Raw genomic sequence first — 16,902 nt, 5'->3', positions numbered from 1 at the left:
GGTTCGCCACACGCCCACGTCTCGCTCTTCTCCTTTGGCTCGATCAAGCGGGCGACCGCGTTTGGCGGTGCCATGGTCTCGTTTGCGCAGGACGCGGAGCGGGTGGCCGAGCTTGGCCAGGTGCCAGCCCGAATGCGTGCCGAGCGCAACGCGCTCCCCATCCGTTCGCGGAGCGTCTTTGTGAGCAAGCTCGCCAAGTACTTTGCTCTTCGCTACGGTGTCTCGCACCCGGCGGTCCTCTCGCTGGTGGCCTCGGTCGCGGACTCGCTCGGCACGTCGCTCGACGAGCTCATCACTGGCATGATCCGCGGCTTTCCTGGCGATGCCTTTTTCGACCAGATCCACCACCGGGCCTCGGCGCCGCTGCTCGCCCTGCTCCTCCATCGCCTCCGCGCCCCTTCGCTCGCCGACGATGCGCTTGCAGCCCGCATGGCCGTCTGCGAGTGGGTCCGCGCCGCTCTGCCCGACACTGTCGTCGTTCCCGGCGCCGCCACTCGCGTCCACTCGTACTGGCTCTTCCCCATCATGGCCCACGACCCACCCAAGGTCATCGCCGCCCTCCGCGCCATTGGCATCGACGCCACCAAGGGCGCATCGCAAATGGACCCGGTCCCAGTCCCGCCCGCCATCGCCTCGGCCAGCCCCGACCGCGCCCGCCTCCTGCAGCCGGTCAACGCCACCGCCATCCTCTCCGACATGGTCTACCTCCCCATCTCGCAGCACCTCCCCACCGCCGTCGTCGCCGACGTCGTCCGCGCCGTCAAGCTTGCCACTGCTGCAGAGGCGCCCTACGCCATCGGCTCCTCGGGCTCGTATCTCAAGTCCAAGCTCTAGCCACCAGCGTGTTTCCGCGGTCTGTCCGAGTATGCGGCACCCAGAACCCCTTAAACAAGCGCACTCGAGGTCGAGCGTCTTGGACTCGACGGACGCACATGCGATGATGGTACTGCGGCGCCCGCCGAGGTAGTTGTATCCAGGTGTGTCCACGCAGGCGGCTTGTGCTCGACACAACTCGAGGAAGCTCTGGCGCCCCGATGGGCGCGCACGCATCCGCATTGGTTTTTTTTGCCGCTCGTTTCCCACATTCTTCTCTCGCTTCCCCTCCCCGAAAAAAGGTACGCCCCTTACCACCTTCTATGATAGCCAGCACAAGCACCAGCACTACCGCCGCCGCCAGCACTGCCAGCACTGCCAGCACCACTCCTACTCATCCTTGTCTCACATCTTACACCGACTCCTGTAGCGACGAGAATGTGGGCTCATGCTGTGCTTGCTCCAGCCCTTGCGCTTGTCGCGTTGCTGGCGCTGGTCGGGACGGCGCGTGCCGCGTGCCCGCATGCGGGTGTGGCTAACCGCTGGTCGTCGACACCGCCGCCAGGCGGACAGGACGTGACCATTCCGTCGGGCACGCTTCTGCTCGACACCTCGGTCACGCTCAACTCGATCACAGTCCCATCAGGCGCGACGCTTGTCATCGACAACTCGGTGCTCACCCTGACGGTCGGGCACATCTCGATCGAGTCCGGAGGCACGCTGCTCGGCGGCGCGCCCGACTGCCGGCTCACTGCTGATGTCACCATCACGCTCACCGGCAGCTACACGACAGCCGATCTCATCGGTGGTGGCTTTGGTGCCAAGGGCATTGCCACCCACTCGGGTGGGCGGTTCGAGCTGCACGGCGTCTCGCCGTCGCACACTTGGACCATGCTCTCGGCGACGGTCAACCCCGGCGCGACGGCGCTCCCGGTGGTGGACGCCGTCAACTGGCAGGCCGGCGACAAGATCTTTGTGGCCACCACCGACTTTTACCGCGACCAGAACGAGGTCCTCACCGTGGTCTCGGTGACCAACGGCGGGCGGACGATCAACGTTGCCGAGTCGCTCGCCTTTATGCACTACGGTGCCGGCCACGAAGTCGCCGAAGTCGGCCTCCTCACCCGCAACGTCAAGGTCCAGGGCGATGCCGCGTCGGTCGCCTCCGAGTTTGGCGGGCACATCATCCACCGCGAGGCCACTGTCCGCTTCACCGCTATCGAGTTTACCCGGATGGGCCAAAAGGGCGTCCTCGGCCGCTATCCGGTCCACTACCACCAAACCCACAACGTTGTCGGCCAAGACATGTACGTCCGCGACTCGGCCATTCACTCTTGCTACCAGCGCTGCGTCGTCGGTCATGACACCCAAGGCCTCATCGTCGACAACAACGTCGGCTACGACACTATCGGTCACTGCTTCTTCCTCGAGGATGGGCCCGAGACCGACAACGTGTTCAACCACAACCTTGCGGTCCTCGCTCGCCCCGGCTCGCTCATCCCCACCGATTCCGAGCCGTCGGGCTTCTGGCTGCCGAACCCGAACAACGTGGTGACCAACAACCACGCAGCAGCCTGCACCATGGGCATCTGGTACTCGCTGCCCGAGCGCCCGACCGGCCTCTCCGAGGCCGCCTACGCCTCATCGCAGGTCTACCCGCGCCAGACTCCCATGGGTCTCTGCGACGGCAACGTCGTCCACTCGTGCGAGACCGGCCTTATGCTCGACGAGGGCCCGCGCCCCGACGGCACCTCGGAGCTCTTCTCGTACAAGCCGCGCAACGGCCCGTACGACTCCAGCTGGTACTCGGTCAAGGACGTCGTCATCTCGCAGATCACCAACACCGTGGCCTTCAAGAACACCCGGACCGGTATTTGGACCCGCGGTAACAAGCACCACGTCCTCAACTCGATCGTCGTCGACAACCGCGCGGGCGTCAACCTCGTTGGCGGCTACAACCTCGTCGAAGGCCTGACTGCCATCGGCGCCACAGCCAACGTCGGCACTCCGCGCAACTCGCGCGAGAACGCCGCCGGCCGCACTCTGCCGCAGCCATGGTGCGACGGCTGCCGCACCGTCGGCTTTGAGGCCTACGACAACGATGGTCCCCAGTACTTGCGCTCGGCTACATTTACCGACTACGTCTCGACTTTGTACCTCAAGGCCGGCGCCATCGGTCAGCTCGACTGCGCGCGCAACCTCCACGCCGCCGCCAACAAGATCGAGGGCGTGACACTCAACAACGCCAACGCCGTCTTTATTCGCTTTTGCGGGCCTGACATCAAGGAGAACCCCAAGCGCTCAGCGTTCCAGGATGTCGACGGCTCGTTGACCGGCGTCGTTGGCGGTTGGGTCGTCTCGGGCGACCCGGTTCTCCTCGCCAACGCGCCCTCGGGCTGCGTCGAGCATCCCGAGTGGGGCGATGATCAGTCGCAGTTTGTCTGCCCGCCGTTCTTTGCCGGCTTCACCACCCTCCGCATGCGGAACCGGAACACCGGCGGCTCCAACTTTGGCACCTCCGTGACCAACGACGACTTTGTCCGCGCCACCTGGCACGCCCTCGGCTCGGGTGCCTCTTCGACTACCACCTGCGAGGACTCGAACGATCCGGTTCGGGACCAGTGCAAGTTCAACGCCGCCCCGTACGCCGCCTACGCGCTCACTTTTCCGCACCCCACTCCGCCCGAGTGGGAGGCCATCCTCCACCACTCGTACCTCAACGAGTGGATGGTCATCGCGCTGCCGTACCCGTCGACCACCTTTACCGTCACCAACTCGTGGGACAACGCTCCCAAACCGGCCGCCTCGTCGCGGGACACTCTCTCGTACGACAACCCCTGGTACTACGATGCCGCCGGCAAGTGGCTCTACCTCTATGTCGTCCAGACCGATCTCGACGACATCGACACCTTTGGCTTTACCACGCCCGAGGACTTTACCGGTCGACTCAACGTCGTCGCCGGGTGCGGCGCCAACTGCAACGCCGGCACGGTTTCGATTCCGTCGGCGCTTGCCGATCCGACCGATGCCTACGAGGCCGTCCTGCAGGGCTGCCAGGCCGGGACGGGCTCGTCCGCCACCGGCAAGGCCATGCTGCAGTACAACCCGAACACCCGCTGGCTGGCGTGGAACATTGTGTCCACGCTCAACGACGCTCCGACCGCCATGCACATGCATCGCACCACCGGCGGCATCGCCTTTGGCTTCAACACCGTCTTCGCACCCGTCCGCGGTGGCCGCACCCTCTCCTGGGCCGAGCACGAGCAGCTCTGGGCTGGTGAGTGGTACGTCAACATCCACACCTCTGCCTCGCCCGGCGGCGAGATCTCGGGCCGTGTCGGCTGCAAGGACGCCAGCTGCTCTCCGCCCGAGGCCATTCCATCACCGGCCGACCCATGCGCGCCCGGAGGCACCTCACTCCTGGTCTATGCCAACGGTGCGCTCGAGTCGGGCTTCTCCGATTGGTCGTGGGGCGACTACAACGCCGAGAAGGACTTTGCCTCGACCGGCGGCGGCGATGTCTTTTGCGGCTCGTCGGTCCTCTACCAGCGCTACTCGGAGTGGTCGTGCCTTCAGGCCCGCTACCCTTCGGTCCTTTCCCTGCCAGGCAGTGTGACCAACTTCCAGTTCTACGCCAAGCGCGCAGACTCGAATCCGACGCCCTCGACCCTTAAGGTCCGTATTGTCGACGCTTCCGGCTCGGACATCAACACTGTTGACGTCCGCGCCGACCACGTCGACAAGTATGTCGTCGACGCTGCCGGCTACTCGCGAGTTCGCATCCCGCTCGCCGAGCTCGGCACCGCTGGCGGCCAGCAGATTGCCGGCGTCAAGATCTGCGTCAACGAGCTCGGCGGCGCGGCCTCGCACTCGTTCTACTTTGACGACATTCGATTTATCTCCTCTACCTCGGATCCGCTCTCGGGCTCTTCCAAGTCGATCTACGTCCTGTCGAACGAGTGCACCGGGCCCACTCCGGCTCCGACTCCGGCTCCGACTCCGGCTCCGACTCCGGCTCCGACTCCGGCTCCGACTCCGGCTCCGACTCCGGCTCCGACTCCGGCTCCGACTCCGGCTCCGACTCCGGCTCCGACTCCGGCTCCGACTCCGGCTCCAACTCCAGCTCCAACTCCAGCTCCGACTCCAGCTCCCACCCCGGCTCCCACCCCGGCTCCCACCCCGGCTCCAACTCCAGCTCCTGGATCGCCTCCATCACCGCCCACCCCCGCCCCAACCCCCGCCCCGACCCCGACCCCGACCCCGACCCCGACCCCGACCCCGACCCCGGCGCCCGTGTCCTCATGCGGCTTTGGCAAGGTGCCTATACCGGACAGGACACAGTGTGTGGCCAAGTCGGTGGAGATCCTGACGTGGGAGGCTGGTGGCGTGAACGTCGATGCCTTGGCGTCGCTCGACTCGCCCGTGTTTGTGGAAATCCGCGTGCCAGCGTCGTCGCGTGACGATGCCGGCAGGGCGCGGGCGCTTCTGCAGGCGGCGGCGCAGGGGCAGACTTTGTCCATTTCGGCGACACCCGCGTCAGCATCCGCAACGCTCACGCTGGTTGTCGGCTACTCGCCATCGTCGTCGGAGCGGCTGGCGGCATCTAGCACGCCCGGTGCGCGCGCGTCTGTCGTCATCACCGACGCCACGTCGCGAACTCGGTACTACGTCACCATTCGCGCCGACAAGGAGACATCGGTGAGCGTGGCGATGGCCGAAGGTGACGCCGACAACACCCAGGTGACCGGCGCGGGCAGTGGCGCGCCACAGGCCTCATCCGGCACCCCGGTGTGGATCTACGGCGCAGCCGGTGGCGGAGTATTGATTGTCGTCGTCATTATCATTGCCGTTCTCGTGGCCAAGAAGCGCTCGTCGTCGTCTGACTTTGACATGGCCGCCTTTGCCAGCAACTACACTTCGGCCGAGCCCAAGTCGTTCGTCTCGCTGCAGAGCGAGTACGCCGGCGTGCCGTCATCGTTCGGCCCGCCGTCGTTCGGATCCGTCATGCCGTCTGCGCCCGACGCCGGTCAGGTTGTTGAGACGGTCCAGGCCAAGTACGCCTTTTCCGGTTCCAACGTCGACGAGATGTCGTTCTCCAAAGGCGACGTCATCTCGGTCCACGTCATCCACGACGACGGCTGGGCGCTTGGCTCCAAGTCGTCCGGCGCCCGTGGCGTCTTCCCGTACAACTACGTCGAGCCGTACGAGAAGCCTGCGGCGCATCCCGCGCTTGCCCGCACACCGCCCCCGCCCAGGCCCAAGCCCTCGTTTGGCGGCGCAGCGCCGCGGACCGCGCCCAAGCCCATGCCCAAGCCCAAGCCCAAGCCCAAGCCGCACTGGTAGACATCGCAGTGAAAACAAGTTTTTAGTTCAATTCGTCACAAAGTTGGCTCACTCGTTCTCGGGCTCGGCATAGGCAGACGGGACCAGCCCGGTCTCGTTCGTCTCGAGCTTAACACACATCGACCAGCCGTCGTTGTAGTCCTCAAGTAGTCCAAGGCGGTCGCCGTCTGAAAACGAGAGCTCAGACGAGTTGCGCGCCTTGTACTCGTAGACAGCAACGAGGACGTCGGTGTATGCGCTCGGATCATAGCGCGGCGCACGCTCGTTGGCCAGGCCGAGGGACGAGCAGAGCTCGTCCTCGCGTGCAAGAGCTTGCTCAGCTCGTCCTCGCACGCCGAGCTTTGGAGTTGGAGCGAGACGGCAGCCCGCGAGTCGGACGCTGCTGAAGCGGAGGCTTGTGCGGCGAGCGACTCGCGAGTCGCAAGCTGCTTGTCGATGGCAGACCGGATGTCGTCAAGCTCGTGCTTGAGCTCGAGTTCGTCCACGTCGGCCTCGGTGAGGCCGAGGCGTGAGACAATCTCGGCGTGGAGCTCACTGAGCGCCGCAATCTCGTCGTCAGCCTCAGCGATCTGCTGGACGAGGTTGGTATGCGGCGCCGAGCCGGACTCGTACTTGAACGGCGAGTCCGGCTTGAGGAACGTGTGGAGCGCGGCCTTTTCCTCGCGCTTGGACTTGAGCGACTTGGTGACCTTGCGCAGCCGCTCGGTGAGCGCGTCCGAGTCCAGCTCGTCAAGCAGAGCAAACTTGGGGCCCTCGGCGGTTGCCGGCCGACGCGAGATCTTGCGCAGAATGGTGTCCGAGCGCGCCCGCCGCTTCTTCTTGCGCTTGCCGAGAATGATCTTGGGCGTGACCGGAAGCTTGAGCTGTGTCTCAAGGATGTTTCGCTGTGTCTCGAGAGCCTCAAGATCCCATACCAGCGACGTGTACTGCTCGTCGGCGCGGCTCCGCGACTCTGTGCCCTTGGGGAACGAGCTGCGGACCATCGAGACCCCATCGATGACCTTGAGTTGCTTGGCGATCGATGCCTCGACGTCGGCGAGCTTGTCGGCGAGCTGGTGCTTGGTCTCAGGGTCCAGGACAGCCGGCTCCTCGGGGAGCGGCTCGTTGGCCCGCCGCGGCCGCGACGGCGTGTCAGGCTGCGACACATGCGGTTCCACGTCGCCGTCGGAATCCGACTCGGACGAGAGCACGTTGAGGTCCGAGAGCAGGTTGGCGACCTTGGCGAGCGGCACGTCGGCCGTCGGCGTGTCAGCAGCAGCCTCGGCATCATCAGGCCCGGAATCGGGAGCGGCGGCGTTGTCGGCAGCATCAAGCTGGGCCACAAGGTCGGCAATCTCGGCCTTGGCGGCGTTGAGGTCGGCCTCGACGATCTCAGCATGCGAGGTGGCACGGGCGAGGTCATCGGACAGCGCATTGCAAGACGTGTTGGCCTCGAGCAGCTCCGACTCGAGCTTTGCGCGCTCAGCCTCCCACTTGGACGCAGCAAGCGCGTGCTTCTTCTCCAGCGCCGAGATCGTGGCGTGGGTGTTGGACTTGACCATGCGCTCGTTGCGGGCCGCATCCGCCGCGTCGGCCTTGAGCTTGGCCACATTTGCAGTCAGCGCTTCGATCCGGGCCTGTGTGGCAGCAAGTGCCTCGCCCGAGTCCTGCGAAGCCTCCACCTCGTCGAGCCGGGCGCGCAGCGCGTCAGCATCGGCTCGTGCCGCCGCAGCGGCGGCGGCGGCGGCGACGGCATCAGCCCGTGCGGCGGCGGCGTCGGCAAGCGCGGTCTCCAGCTGGGCTTGCAACGACTCTGCGAGTGTCGCCTCTGCAGCAGCATGCATGGCCTTGAGGCGGGCGGCGAGCGCGGCAGCAGCCGGGTCGTGGCTGCCGCTCACGGCAGCCGCACCTTCAGCGTCGCTGTCCGAGAAGGATAGAAAGTCGTCCGACGACCCGCCCGAGGCCGGCCGGCCATGGGCGGCGTCGTCCGACTCGGAGAAGAACGAGTCTGACATGGAGCAGGGGCAAGGGAGGGGTGGGCGTGGGTGGAGCTGGCGTCGGGTCTGGGAAGATCGTCCTGGGTCGCACAGGTGCAAAAGTGGCACACGTGGCGACGGCGGCTGGCGGACAGGGTGAGGGCTGAGGATGTGTTTGTTCTGCCAACGCGCGGCCGAAGCAGTGGCCGGGGTTGGAGAGGAAGAGAAACAGGGAAACGCCGAGAGCGACGAGGCCGTGGTCGAGTTGCATCAGCTCGGAAGAGGTCGAGGCATGACCGTCGAGCAGGAATCAGCACGGACAGCCCGAGTCCTTCTTGGGATCGAGGTTGAGTTGGACAAGGGCGGGGCCGGCGTCGTGCGAGCTCTCGCGTGAGGCGAGCTGCTCGGCAATCTCCTGGAAGAGCTCGGTGATGCCGATCGAGGCAGCAGCCGAGGTCTCGCCGAACAGCATGCCGGCGTTTGCCGCAAGCGACATGGCCTCTGCGGTGGAGACCTTGCGCTGGTCCTCGAGATCGCACTTGTTGCCGGCGAGGGCAACGACGATGTCGTCGTTGTCGCACTCGGCGTGGAGCTTGTCGACCCACTTCTGGATGATGCCCTCGTACGAGTGGCGGTTTGTCACGTCGTATACCACGATGGCGGCGTCTGCGTGGCGGAAGAACTGCTTGGTCACCGAGTAGAACCGCTCCTGCCCGGCCGTGTCCCACACGTTGAGCGTGATCTCCCCCCAGACGCCAGTCGCACCGTCCGCCGCAGATACTGCCCAGCAATGGTAGGCTGCTCACGGGTGAACTCGTCCTTGACATACCGCTTGAGAATGCACGTCTTGCCCACCGCAGAGTCACCTACTCCCATCCAAGCCCCACCATAGCGGACCCAGTAAGTAACTCGTCCTCTTCATGCCCATACGCCCCCTTCCCCTTCTTGGCTGCTTGCCCACACCGTCTTTGGGATGGGACGGGACAGGGGAAAGGGGGGGGGGACAGGGGGGAAAATTGGAACACTTTCGGGCGCATGGCCTTTTGCTGCGCCCGCCACTCCCCGCCACTCCCCGCCACTCTCCACCTCCCCGTCCCTCCTTCCCTATCCACACGCTTACCGATGATGAGCAGCTTGCGCTCGTCGACGGACGCCATCCTCCTTGGTCCCCCGAGGTGTGACTGGGTGTGTAGGGAAGAGTGGTGTGGCGGGGGAGGGGGGGAATGACACCAGGGTGGGTCATGATCGGGGTCATGATCAGGGGGCTTGATCGGGGGGGGCTTGATCGGGGCGGGGGCTTGAGCGGTGGCGGCGTGGGGGAGAGCTGCCTCGCATTTGCAGCGGACCATCTGTGGGGCGCATGTGTGAGTGGGTGGATGTGATGAGCCAGCGGATGAATCCATGGATCACCATCCATCCATCCAGGCATCCGTCAAGCATCTGTCCAGCACTGACAGATCCCCATTCCGTGCTTTGCCTTGCAGGCGCGCACGCCAGCTTTGCGCGTCCTGACGCCATGACCAATGGCGGTGATGGCTACTCGTGGAGCAAGCCTAGAAACTTTCTGAGATCTAGTCGATGACCGATCTATGACAAGCAGCAAATCTCCCTCGCTCTTGCATCGTCCTTATGTACTCGTTGGATGGCGATGGCAATGGCAATGGCAGTGGCAACGGTGGGCGGTGGTGGCATGACTTGGCTCAAAGGCGCATCCATCCTCCATCCCCCACCACAGGGGAAGCTACAGCTGGGTACCCACCTCACTCACCCACACAGACCATGAGTGTCGTGCTCAAGGGCGGGCGCATCCGCATCCTGTCCAAGGAAGAAAAGGCGGCGCGGCGGGCGGCTCGTAAGGGAAAGAAGGGAAAGAAGAAGGCCGGCCGGGGCGGAAAGGGTACGGCCGCGGCTGGAGGGGGAACGGGAGCGGGAGCGCGGCCGATGATGGGCCCGAAGGACGTGGATGTCGACGCGTTGGCGTTTATGGAGTCGCTGCGAGCCACTGTGGCTGCAGAGGCTTCCAAGGTCATTACCGAGGTTATTCCGGCCAAGATCAGCGAGATGGCCGAGCTCGTCTCGTCGTCGCAGTACGACGCGCCCAACTGGGCCGAGTACCGCAAGGCCAACCTGGACATGGTGACTTCGTCGGGCAATCTGTTTGCCGGCACGCTCGGCACCACCGGCGCGGCGCAGGATGCGCTCAAGTCGCCGCTGCCGCGGTTTATGGCGGCGTCGCCGCGGGTCCAGCCGTTTGGCACCTTTCCGTCGGTGACCGCGACACCAAGCGCGTCGCCATCGCGGCGCCCGTCGCTCGTCCGCACAGCGTCAGCGAGCAAGGGCTCGCCGCATCCGCCGCACGGCCATGTGACCGGCATGACTTCTGCCTCGCGCGCTGGCTCGCCATGCTCGGGCTCGGGCTCGGGCTCGGGCTCGGGCTCGGACGCGTGCTCGGCCGGGTCGTCCGATTCGTCGGCCTCATCCGACTCGTCGTCCCTCGAGTTTTCGGGGCCCAAGATGCCTGCCGCGTGGCGCGCGAGTGACGCCGAGGCTGCGCAGGTCACCGCAGACATGCTCGGCCTCGACGGAAAGTGGTCCGACGCCGAGGCGCTCAAGGCGCTTCGGGTCCGAGTCAACTCGGTCATCCTCCCTCTCTCAGACAAGATCAAGCACGAGATGTATGTCTTCCTCGACACTGTTGCCACCATCAAGAACTGGATCCAGCTCCGCGTCCCGTCGTCGACCGACCGCGTCAAGCAGTTTGACGTCGCCGTTCAGATCACGGTCCTCACTGAGGTCATGGGCTACGAAGCCACCGTAGTTGCCCAGCTCCGCAGCATCCACCGCTACTTTCAGTCGCGCGGCGCGCTCGTCGCCCGTGTTCTCCGCCGCCCCTGGAACGCCGACCTCATCAACTCGATCATCGACCTTGACGACCGCTACTTTTCCAATCTCTGGGTCTCCTTCTCGCTCCTTCTCTCCGCCTATCGCGCCCTCCACGACTCGCTGCAGAAGAACATGCCCAAGATCCTCTCGGGCTCGGAGCTTGAGCCGCGCGTTGGCGCTGTGTAATCAAGGAATCCTTGTGCTCAGCGGCTACCGTGCTTCTTGCGCAGCCAGATTGGACACCACATGCTCGAGAAACGAATCGACGCCCTCGACCAGCTCCCTGACCCGAAACACAGGCACGGAAAGGTAGCGGTTTGGCGGCCAGTTGGGAGTGCACGTCTCATAGATCGACTTGGTGGTGTCATCATCGGGCTCCCACCCCCTCTTCACAAACTCCATAAACTTGCATGCTTCCATCAGCTCGTCCAGCTGCCCTTGCCCTTGCACCGACGGCGTCGACGAGAACATCGTCATCGGTGGTAGGAGGGCATCCGCAAGCTGCGGACTATCCGACAGCGCCCCGGTCTTGGCCTGCACCATCAGAACAAGGAGAACAAATCGCCATCGGAGCTGCTCCGGTTGCGGCCCAGAGCCGATGGCAATCGAGCTGAAGCGGTACCGGCCGCGGCTCGTCGCCGCCAGAAACTCACCAGGCACGTACCCGAGCGTGTCCAAGCCGAGCTGGAGCGGATCGTCGTCCCCATCCACCCTAGCAAGGCTGTAGATGGAATCTGGTACAAATACGCCCACCGCGGCAGCTGCCGCCATCATCCGCGCACCCAGATGCGCCGCCATCGGCGTCACAAACGATCCACCGTTGACATGGTCGTGGAAGACGGCCACGGTGTTGGCCGCACCCGCGGATGCCACTCCGCTCGCCTCGAGCATTGCGATCATTTCATGCGCGTCCGCCACCGCGCGCGACGCCCGCGCCCGCTTGATGCTCTCCGCGTCGCCGCAGCTGTTCCCACCCGGTACCACCACCGCCAAGTCAAACAACTCCATCGGCGTGTATCGGTTGTTCGACGATGATATCGCCACTACCGTACCAGGCGGAGCGCATAGCCCGCGTGCAAACGCCTCATAGTCGGCGACACCAAAGCGCACCCGCCACACCAGCGCATCATGCATCAGCGCCTGTCGAATCGTCTGGCACGTGCCCATCAGCGCCACCAGACTTAAGCACGAGAGATACGACGCCACCTCGCCCAGCACATCCACGGGGAGCTCCTCCAGAGTCAGCCGCGCCGAGTCGGGTGCTGCAGCCATCGCAAGCAACCGTATAGTGGAGAGCAGAGTATACACACTGTAGGTCTTGTACAAATAGTTTCTACGTACCTTCTTTCTTCCGCCACACACCATCTCCAACCTTCCGAAGTGACATCGGTTGTCGGCAACCCCTCCCCTCCCTCACTCCCCCTCCCGCCCAAGCGATTGCAGCTGCATCGCATCGACCGCATGACGTCACCGACCACGGCCATAGCCATCACCCGAATCTACAGTGCCAATCCGATAACTGATGACGGTCGGTCGTGTGGATGTGACTTGCGATGTGTGTGTGTGGGGGGAGGATGAGTGTCGCGATGATGTCTGCCATGGTGGTGGACGGCCGTGGCGAGTGCGGTGGCGGACCGGCCGCCGCTCGACAACCACAGCCACCGTCCCACCCCTTCCCCACCACACCCACGCCCACAGCCATACAACCCACACCCCACCCCACACCCCACACTCACATACTCCCCTCTTACTATGGGCGGCGTCCTCGTCCGGGCCGTCCGCAAGCTGTTTGGCAACGGGAGCAAGAAGACCCGGCTGCTGATGCTGGGCCTCGACGCAGCAGGCAAGACCACCGTGCTCCACAACCTGGCGCTGGGCGAGGTGGTGGAGACAACGCCTACGCTCGGATTCAACGTTCGCGGCATCGAGCATGAGAAGCTGTCCTTTGACGTGTGGGATGTTGCCGGCCAGTCGCGGGTCCGCCCGCTGTGGAAGCACTACATCATCCAGTCGTGTGGCCTCATCTGGGTCATCGACTCGACAGACATGGAGCGGTTCTACGAGTCCAAGGACGAGCTCGCGACTATACTGGCTGAGCCTGAGCTCAAGTTTGCGCCCGTCCTCATCCTCGCCAACAAGCAAGACATGGAGCACGCAGCCAGCGTTGACACCATCATCGAGGAGTTTGATCTCATCGACCTCCTTGGCGAGGCGCGGACATGGACCATCATGCCCACCATCGCCACAGCCACAGATCCCACCGAGTCGGGCCTTCCGGCCGCCCTTGAGTGGATGGCCACCGCCTTGAACACCGACGGCGACAGCTGACCGCATGCCCACTCGCTCTCATCACTCGTACTCTCGCTACGACGAATCAAGAGACTCTCGCCCTCGCTCGCCACACTCACTCTAGCACCCGCCGTGATCTCTGTCGGCCAAGCACTGCGCGCCAGCAACTGCACCCTGAATCCGTGCCACATCGGCCACCACATCGGCCGCAACCAGTATGCCGCACTGGCCCGATGGGTAGACGTGGGCAGATGATGGTGTATATGATGTATATGCCTGTATGGAGGAGTATGCGCAGGCAACAACTGTATCTGTCGTACGTCTCCATCAGCATCCTCCCCCCCCCCCCCCCCCCTCGCCCTCAAATGCAATCGAGCCAAAGCCTCATCCCCGCCCCCTCGTGACAGCCATAGTTTTTCGGCAGGTCGCCGTTTGGCCAATGGGCGGAAACGTCAACGACCCGCCACCAGCGAGGGCGAGGAGCCGACGAGGGTACGGCAGGCACCTCACTTGGAAACTCGTCACCATGTCGAAGGAGAGTACGTAAGAAGGATAGAGGAGGCAGAGGTAGATATTTGGCAGGTATATGTATGAGCGTCCATCCCTAGCATTGGACGAGAGTCTGGTTATGCCACTCCCTCGTCCCGCCACCCTTGTCATGGCCAAACCAGCTGAGCTCCCTTGCCTTGCCCTCCCGTTGCCGCCGCATACAATTTATTTTCGCCTCTGAAGCACATGGCCCTCGCCTCCCCCCTAGGGCCTAGCCCGAGCCGAGTCGTGGGGGAGCAGGCGAGACACACACACATAGTCTGTGTATTTGCATAGTACTACACCTCCATGCCTTTCCCCTGCCTCCTCGTAGCTTCCCTCGTCCCCCGTGCCCATCCCCCGTCAACGGGTGCCACGACCCGAGGCTGCGATCGCGACGGCCCCACCGCTGTGGCTGGTGGCTCCCCGTGTCCCTCTTCCCGACTCACGTGAGAGCTGGTGCTGACGCTCACGCTGTTGGTGGTGCGGATATGTGGTGTGTGGTGGTGCGGGGACAGCCAAGCTCATCTACCTGTTGGAGCCGTTCATGCCGCTCCTGCCGGAGGTGCAGTCGCCGGAGCGGCAGATCCAGCTCCGCGAGAAGCTGATGTGGACGGCGGCGTCGCTGTTCATCTTCCTTGTGTGCTGCCAGGTCCCGCTCTATGGCATTGCGTCGTCGGCTTCGTCGGATCCGTTCTACTGGATGCGGATGATTCTCGCTGCCAACCGCGGTACGCTCATGGAGCTTGGCATCACGCCGATTGTTACCTCGGGCCTGGTCATCCAGCTGCTCTCGGGCGCCAAGCTGATTTCGGTTGACCAGAACGTGCGCCGCGAGCGCGAGCTCCTCAAGGGCGCGCAGAAGCTTGTGGGCATTGTGATCACCTTCCTCCACGCCATTGCCAACGTCTCGTCGGGCATGTACGGCAACCTGTCGGACATTGGCATGGGTAACGCGCTCCTCATTGTGGTCCAGCTCATTGTCTCGGGCCTCATTGTCATTGTGCTTGACGAGATGCTGCAGAAGGGCTACGGTCTGGGCGCTGGCATTTCGCTCTTTGTCACGACGAACGTGTGCGAGACCATCATGTGGAAGACCTTTTCGCCGTACGCCGTCAACCAGGGCAACGGGACGCAGTTTGAGGGCGCGGTGGTGGCCTTCTTCTACCTCATGATGACGCGGTCGGACAAGGTCCGTGCGCTCAAGGAGGCCTTTAACCGGCCATACATGCCCAACATCACCAACCTCATTGCGACGGTGCTGGTGTTCTTCATTGTCATCTTCTTCCAGGGCTTCAAGGTCAACATCCCGCTCTCGTCGGACGGCACCCGCCAGAAGTCGTCGTACCCGATCAAGCTCTTCTACACCGCCAACATGCCCATCATGCTCCAGTCGGCCCTTGTCTCGAACCTCATGTTCATCTCGCAGCTCCTCTGGTCCCGCTTTGAGGGTAACCCCATTGCCGGCCTCCTCGGCAAGTGGCAGGCCATGGACTCGCGCGGCGGCCAGAACATGCCCGTCGGCGGCCTCGCCTACTACATCTCGCGCCCCGAGTCGCTCTCGGGCTTTGTCGCTGACCCGCTCCGCGCCGTCTTCTACATCGTCTTTGTCCTCGGCACCTGCGCTGCCATCTCTCGTCTTTGGATCAACGTCTCCAACTCGACGCCCGGCGACGTGCTCAAGCAGCTCAAGGCCCAGCGGATGTCGATGCCCGGCCACCGCGATGCCTCGCTCAAGCGCGTCCTCAACATGTACATCCCCATCGCCGCCTCCTTTGGCGGCCTGTGCATCGGCGCTCTCTCCATCGTGGCTGACCTCATGGGTGCCCTCGGCTCCGGTACCTCGATCCTCCTCGCCGTCACCAACATCTACGAGTACTATGAGATCGTTGCCCGCGAGGCTGCCGGTGGCTCGCTCATTGGCGCCATCTTCTAACCGACGTAAACGTTGCCAACACATCCCGGGCTCGGAGCTAGCTCGCGTACTGCAGAGCATCGTCACCCGCACCGCCAAACACCACTGCCGCCAGCCGGGGCAGGATCGCCTTGTCGATGTACGACCCGCGCGAGGTGTTGATCATCGCCAGCACGCGCCTCACCCCCGCTCCCTCGCCGCGAGCCGCCACCACAGGCACCGCAATGACAAAATGGCCCAGCAAGTCGACCACGTAGACCTGACGCAGCGGATCGTAGCCCGCTAGGAACTCAGACGGGCGCAGCTGCCTGCCTGACACGTCAAAGAAGAGGAGCAGATCGGCAAACCGGGCCTCGTCCTCCAGTCGCGCTGCCTCCTCAAAGGTGCACGTCTCGGGCTCGCGCTCGATGTTGCGGACAAAGACGAGGTTGGGCAGGGCAAGATGTGCCAGCACGTCCGAGATCTCGTAGTTGGCGACCCAGTCGGCGAGGTACGCCCGCCTCTCCTGCGCGGTAAAGACATGGTCCGACGCCGCCATGTACGCCGTCCGCTTGTCGGCGACCATCTCCATGAAGCTCGCCACCCGCGGGACAATGTCCGCCGCGTCACACAGCCGATCCAACAGTTCATCAACAGCCGCCACCCCGCACACCGGCCCGCCTGCCAGCTCGGCAGCAGCCACGCTTCCGTTGGCCAGCGAGAGATAGCCGCAGAGTGCCGAGGGTGCGCCGAGCTGCGCGATGAACGGCTTGAACAGGTCGGACCATTGGTCGAACGCCAGCAGCTCGACAAGCTCGCAGATCTCAGTCTCCCGATGCGCCACCTCGCGCTTGCCCCACACGGGCAGCCATTCTGAGCCTCCTACAGCCGACATGAATGCGTGCGCGTAGTTGTGTGTCTTGCTCCCCTTCCTCGAGTGTAGTCGTGCGCCAATCGCCCTCGCCCGCCACCTTCCCCGCTCCGTCTCGGCTCATCGCCTCCTGCTCGCGTCGCAACCGAGTTGGTCAATGGAAGTAGAAGGGTGGGGAGCGCGATATGGAGGTAGATGTGGGCGACAATGGCGATCAAGTCATAGCGGTCAACACTGGCAATCAGAACAAGGTACATGAGTGGCATCGTCCAAACACGGCGACTTGACGGGCTTCGGGTGAAGACCTCCCGCGTGGGTTGGGGGGT

General features: G+C 64.1%; 7 protein-coding genes across 7 annotated transcripts; 4 read left to right on the top strand and 3 right to left on the bottom strand.

The window, feature by feature from the left end:
• Positions 1-1,251: 1,251 nt before the first annotated feature.
• Positions 1,252-6,156, top strand: AMSG_07911 (G8 domain-containing protein; the record flags this gene model as incomplete). The annotated part of the gene is made up of 3 exons (XM_013900239.1): positions 1,252-4,772; positions 5,009-5,108; positions 5,155-6,156. 3 exons carry the CDS (start codon positions 1,252-1,254, stop codon positions 6,154-6,156), a joined length of 4,623 nt encoding a protein of 1,540 aa, XP_013755693.1.
• Positions 6,157-6,204: 48 nt separating this feature from the next.
• Positions 6,205-8,164, bottom strand: AMSG_07910 (uncharacterized protein; the record flags this gene model as incomplete). Its single annotated transcript, XM_013900238.1, has 2 exons — positions 6,516-8,164; positions 6,205-6,471 (listed from the first exon to the last, which is right to left on the bottom strand). Exons 1-2 carry the CDS (start codon positions 8,148-8,150, stop codon positions 6,205-6,207), a joined length of 1,902 nt encoding a protein of 633 aa, XP_013755692.1. The 5' UTR covers positions 8,151-8,164.
• Positions 8,165-8,421: 257 nt separating this feature from the next.
• AMSG_07909 (rab 5) lies at positions 8,422-9,268 on the bottom strand (the record flags this gene model as incomplete). The annotated part of the gene is made up of 3 exons (XM_013900237.1): positions 8,422-8,853; positions 8,877-8,977; positions 9,232-9,268. 3 exons carry the CDS (start codon positions 9,266-9,268, stop codon positions 8,422-8,424), a joined length of 570 nt encoding a protein of 189 aa, XP_013755691.1.
• Positions 9,269-9,890: 622 nt separating this feature from the next.
• AMSG_07908 (proteasome activator subunit) lies at positions 9,891-11,180 on the top strand (the record flags this gene model as incomplete). The annotated part of the gene is made up of 2 exons (XM_013900236.1): positions 9,891-10,008; positions 10,039-11,180. 2 exons carry the CDS (start codon positions 9,891-9,893, stop codon positions 11,178-11,180), a joined length of 1,260 nt encoding a protein of 419 aa, XP_013755690.1.
• A 24-nt stretch (positions 11,181-11,204) lies between these two features.
• On the bottom strand, positions 11,205-12,271 carry AMSG_07907 (uncharacterized protein; the record flags this gene model as incomplete). The annotated part of the gene is made up of 2 exons (XM_013900235.1): positions 11,388-12,271; positions 11,205-11,348 (listed from the first exon to the last, which is right to left on the bottom strand). Exons 1-2 carry the CDS (start codon positions 12,264-12,266, stop codon positions 11,205-11,207), a joined length of 1,023 nt encoding a protein of 340 aa, XP_013755689.1. The 5' UTR covers positions 12,267-12,271.
• A 475-nt stretch (positions 12,272-12,746) lies between these two features.
• Positions 12,747-13,322, top strand: AMSG_07906 (ADP-ribosylation factor 5; the record flags this gene model as incomplete). The annotated part of the gene is made up of 1 exon (XM_013900234.1): positions 12,747-13,322. The coding sequence occupies one exon, from the start codon at positions 12,747-12,749 to the stop codon at positions 13,320-13,322; it is 576 nt and encodes a 191-aa protein (XP_013755688.1).
• A 476-nt stretch (positions 13,323-13,798) lies between these two features.
• Positions 13,799-15,770, top strand: AMSG_07905 (protein transporter Sec61 subunit alpha). Its single transcript, XM_013900233.1, has 2 exons — positions 13,799-13,822; positions 14,330-15,770. The coding sequence occupies exons 1-2, from the start codon at positions 13,810-13,812 to the stop codon at positions 15,745-15,747; spliced, it is 1,431 nt and encodes a 476-aa protein (XP_013755687.1). The 5' UTR covers positions 13,799-13,809; the 3' UTR covers positions 15,748-15,770.
• The last annotated feature ends 1,132 nt before the right edge of the window (positions 15,771-16,902 follow it).

This window comes from Thecamonas trahens, assembly GCF_000142905.1.
Source record: "Thecamonas trahens ATCC 50062 unplaced genomic scaffold supercont1.38, whole genome shotgun sequence".
NCBI classification, from domain to species: Eukaryota; order Apusomonadida; family Apusomonadidae; genus Thecamonas; species Thecamonas trahens.
Note: the sequence above shows the minus strand (reverse complement) of the source record. Positions and strands in the feature narration are given on the sequence as shown.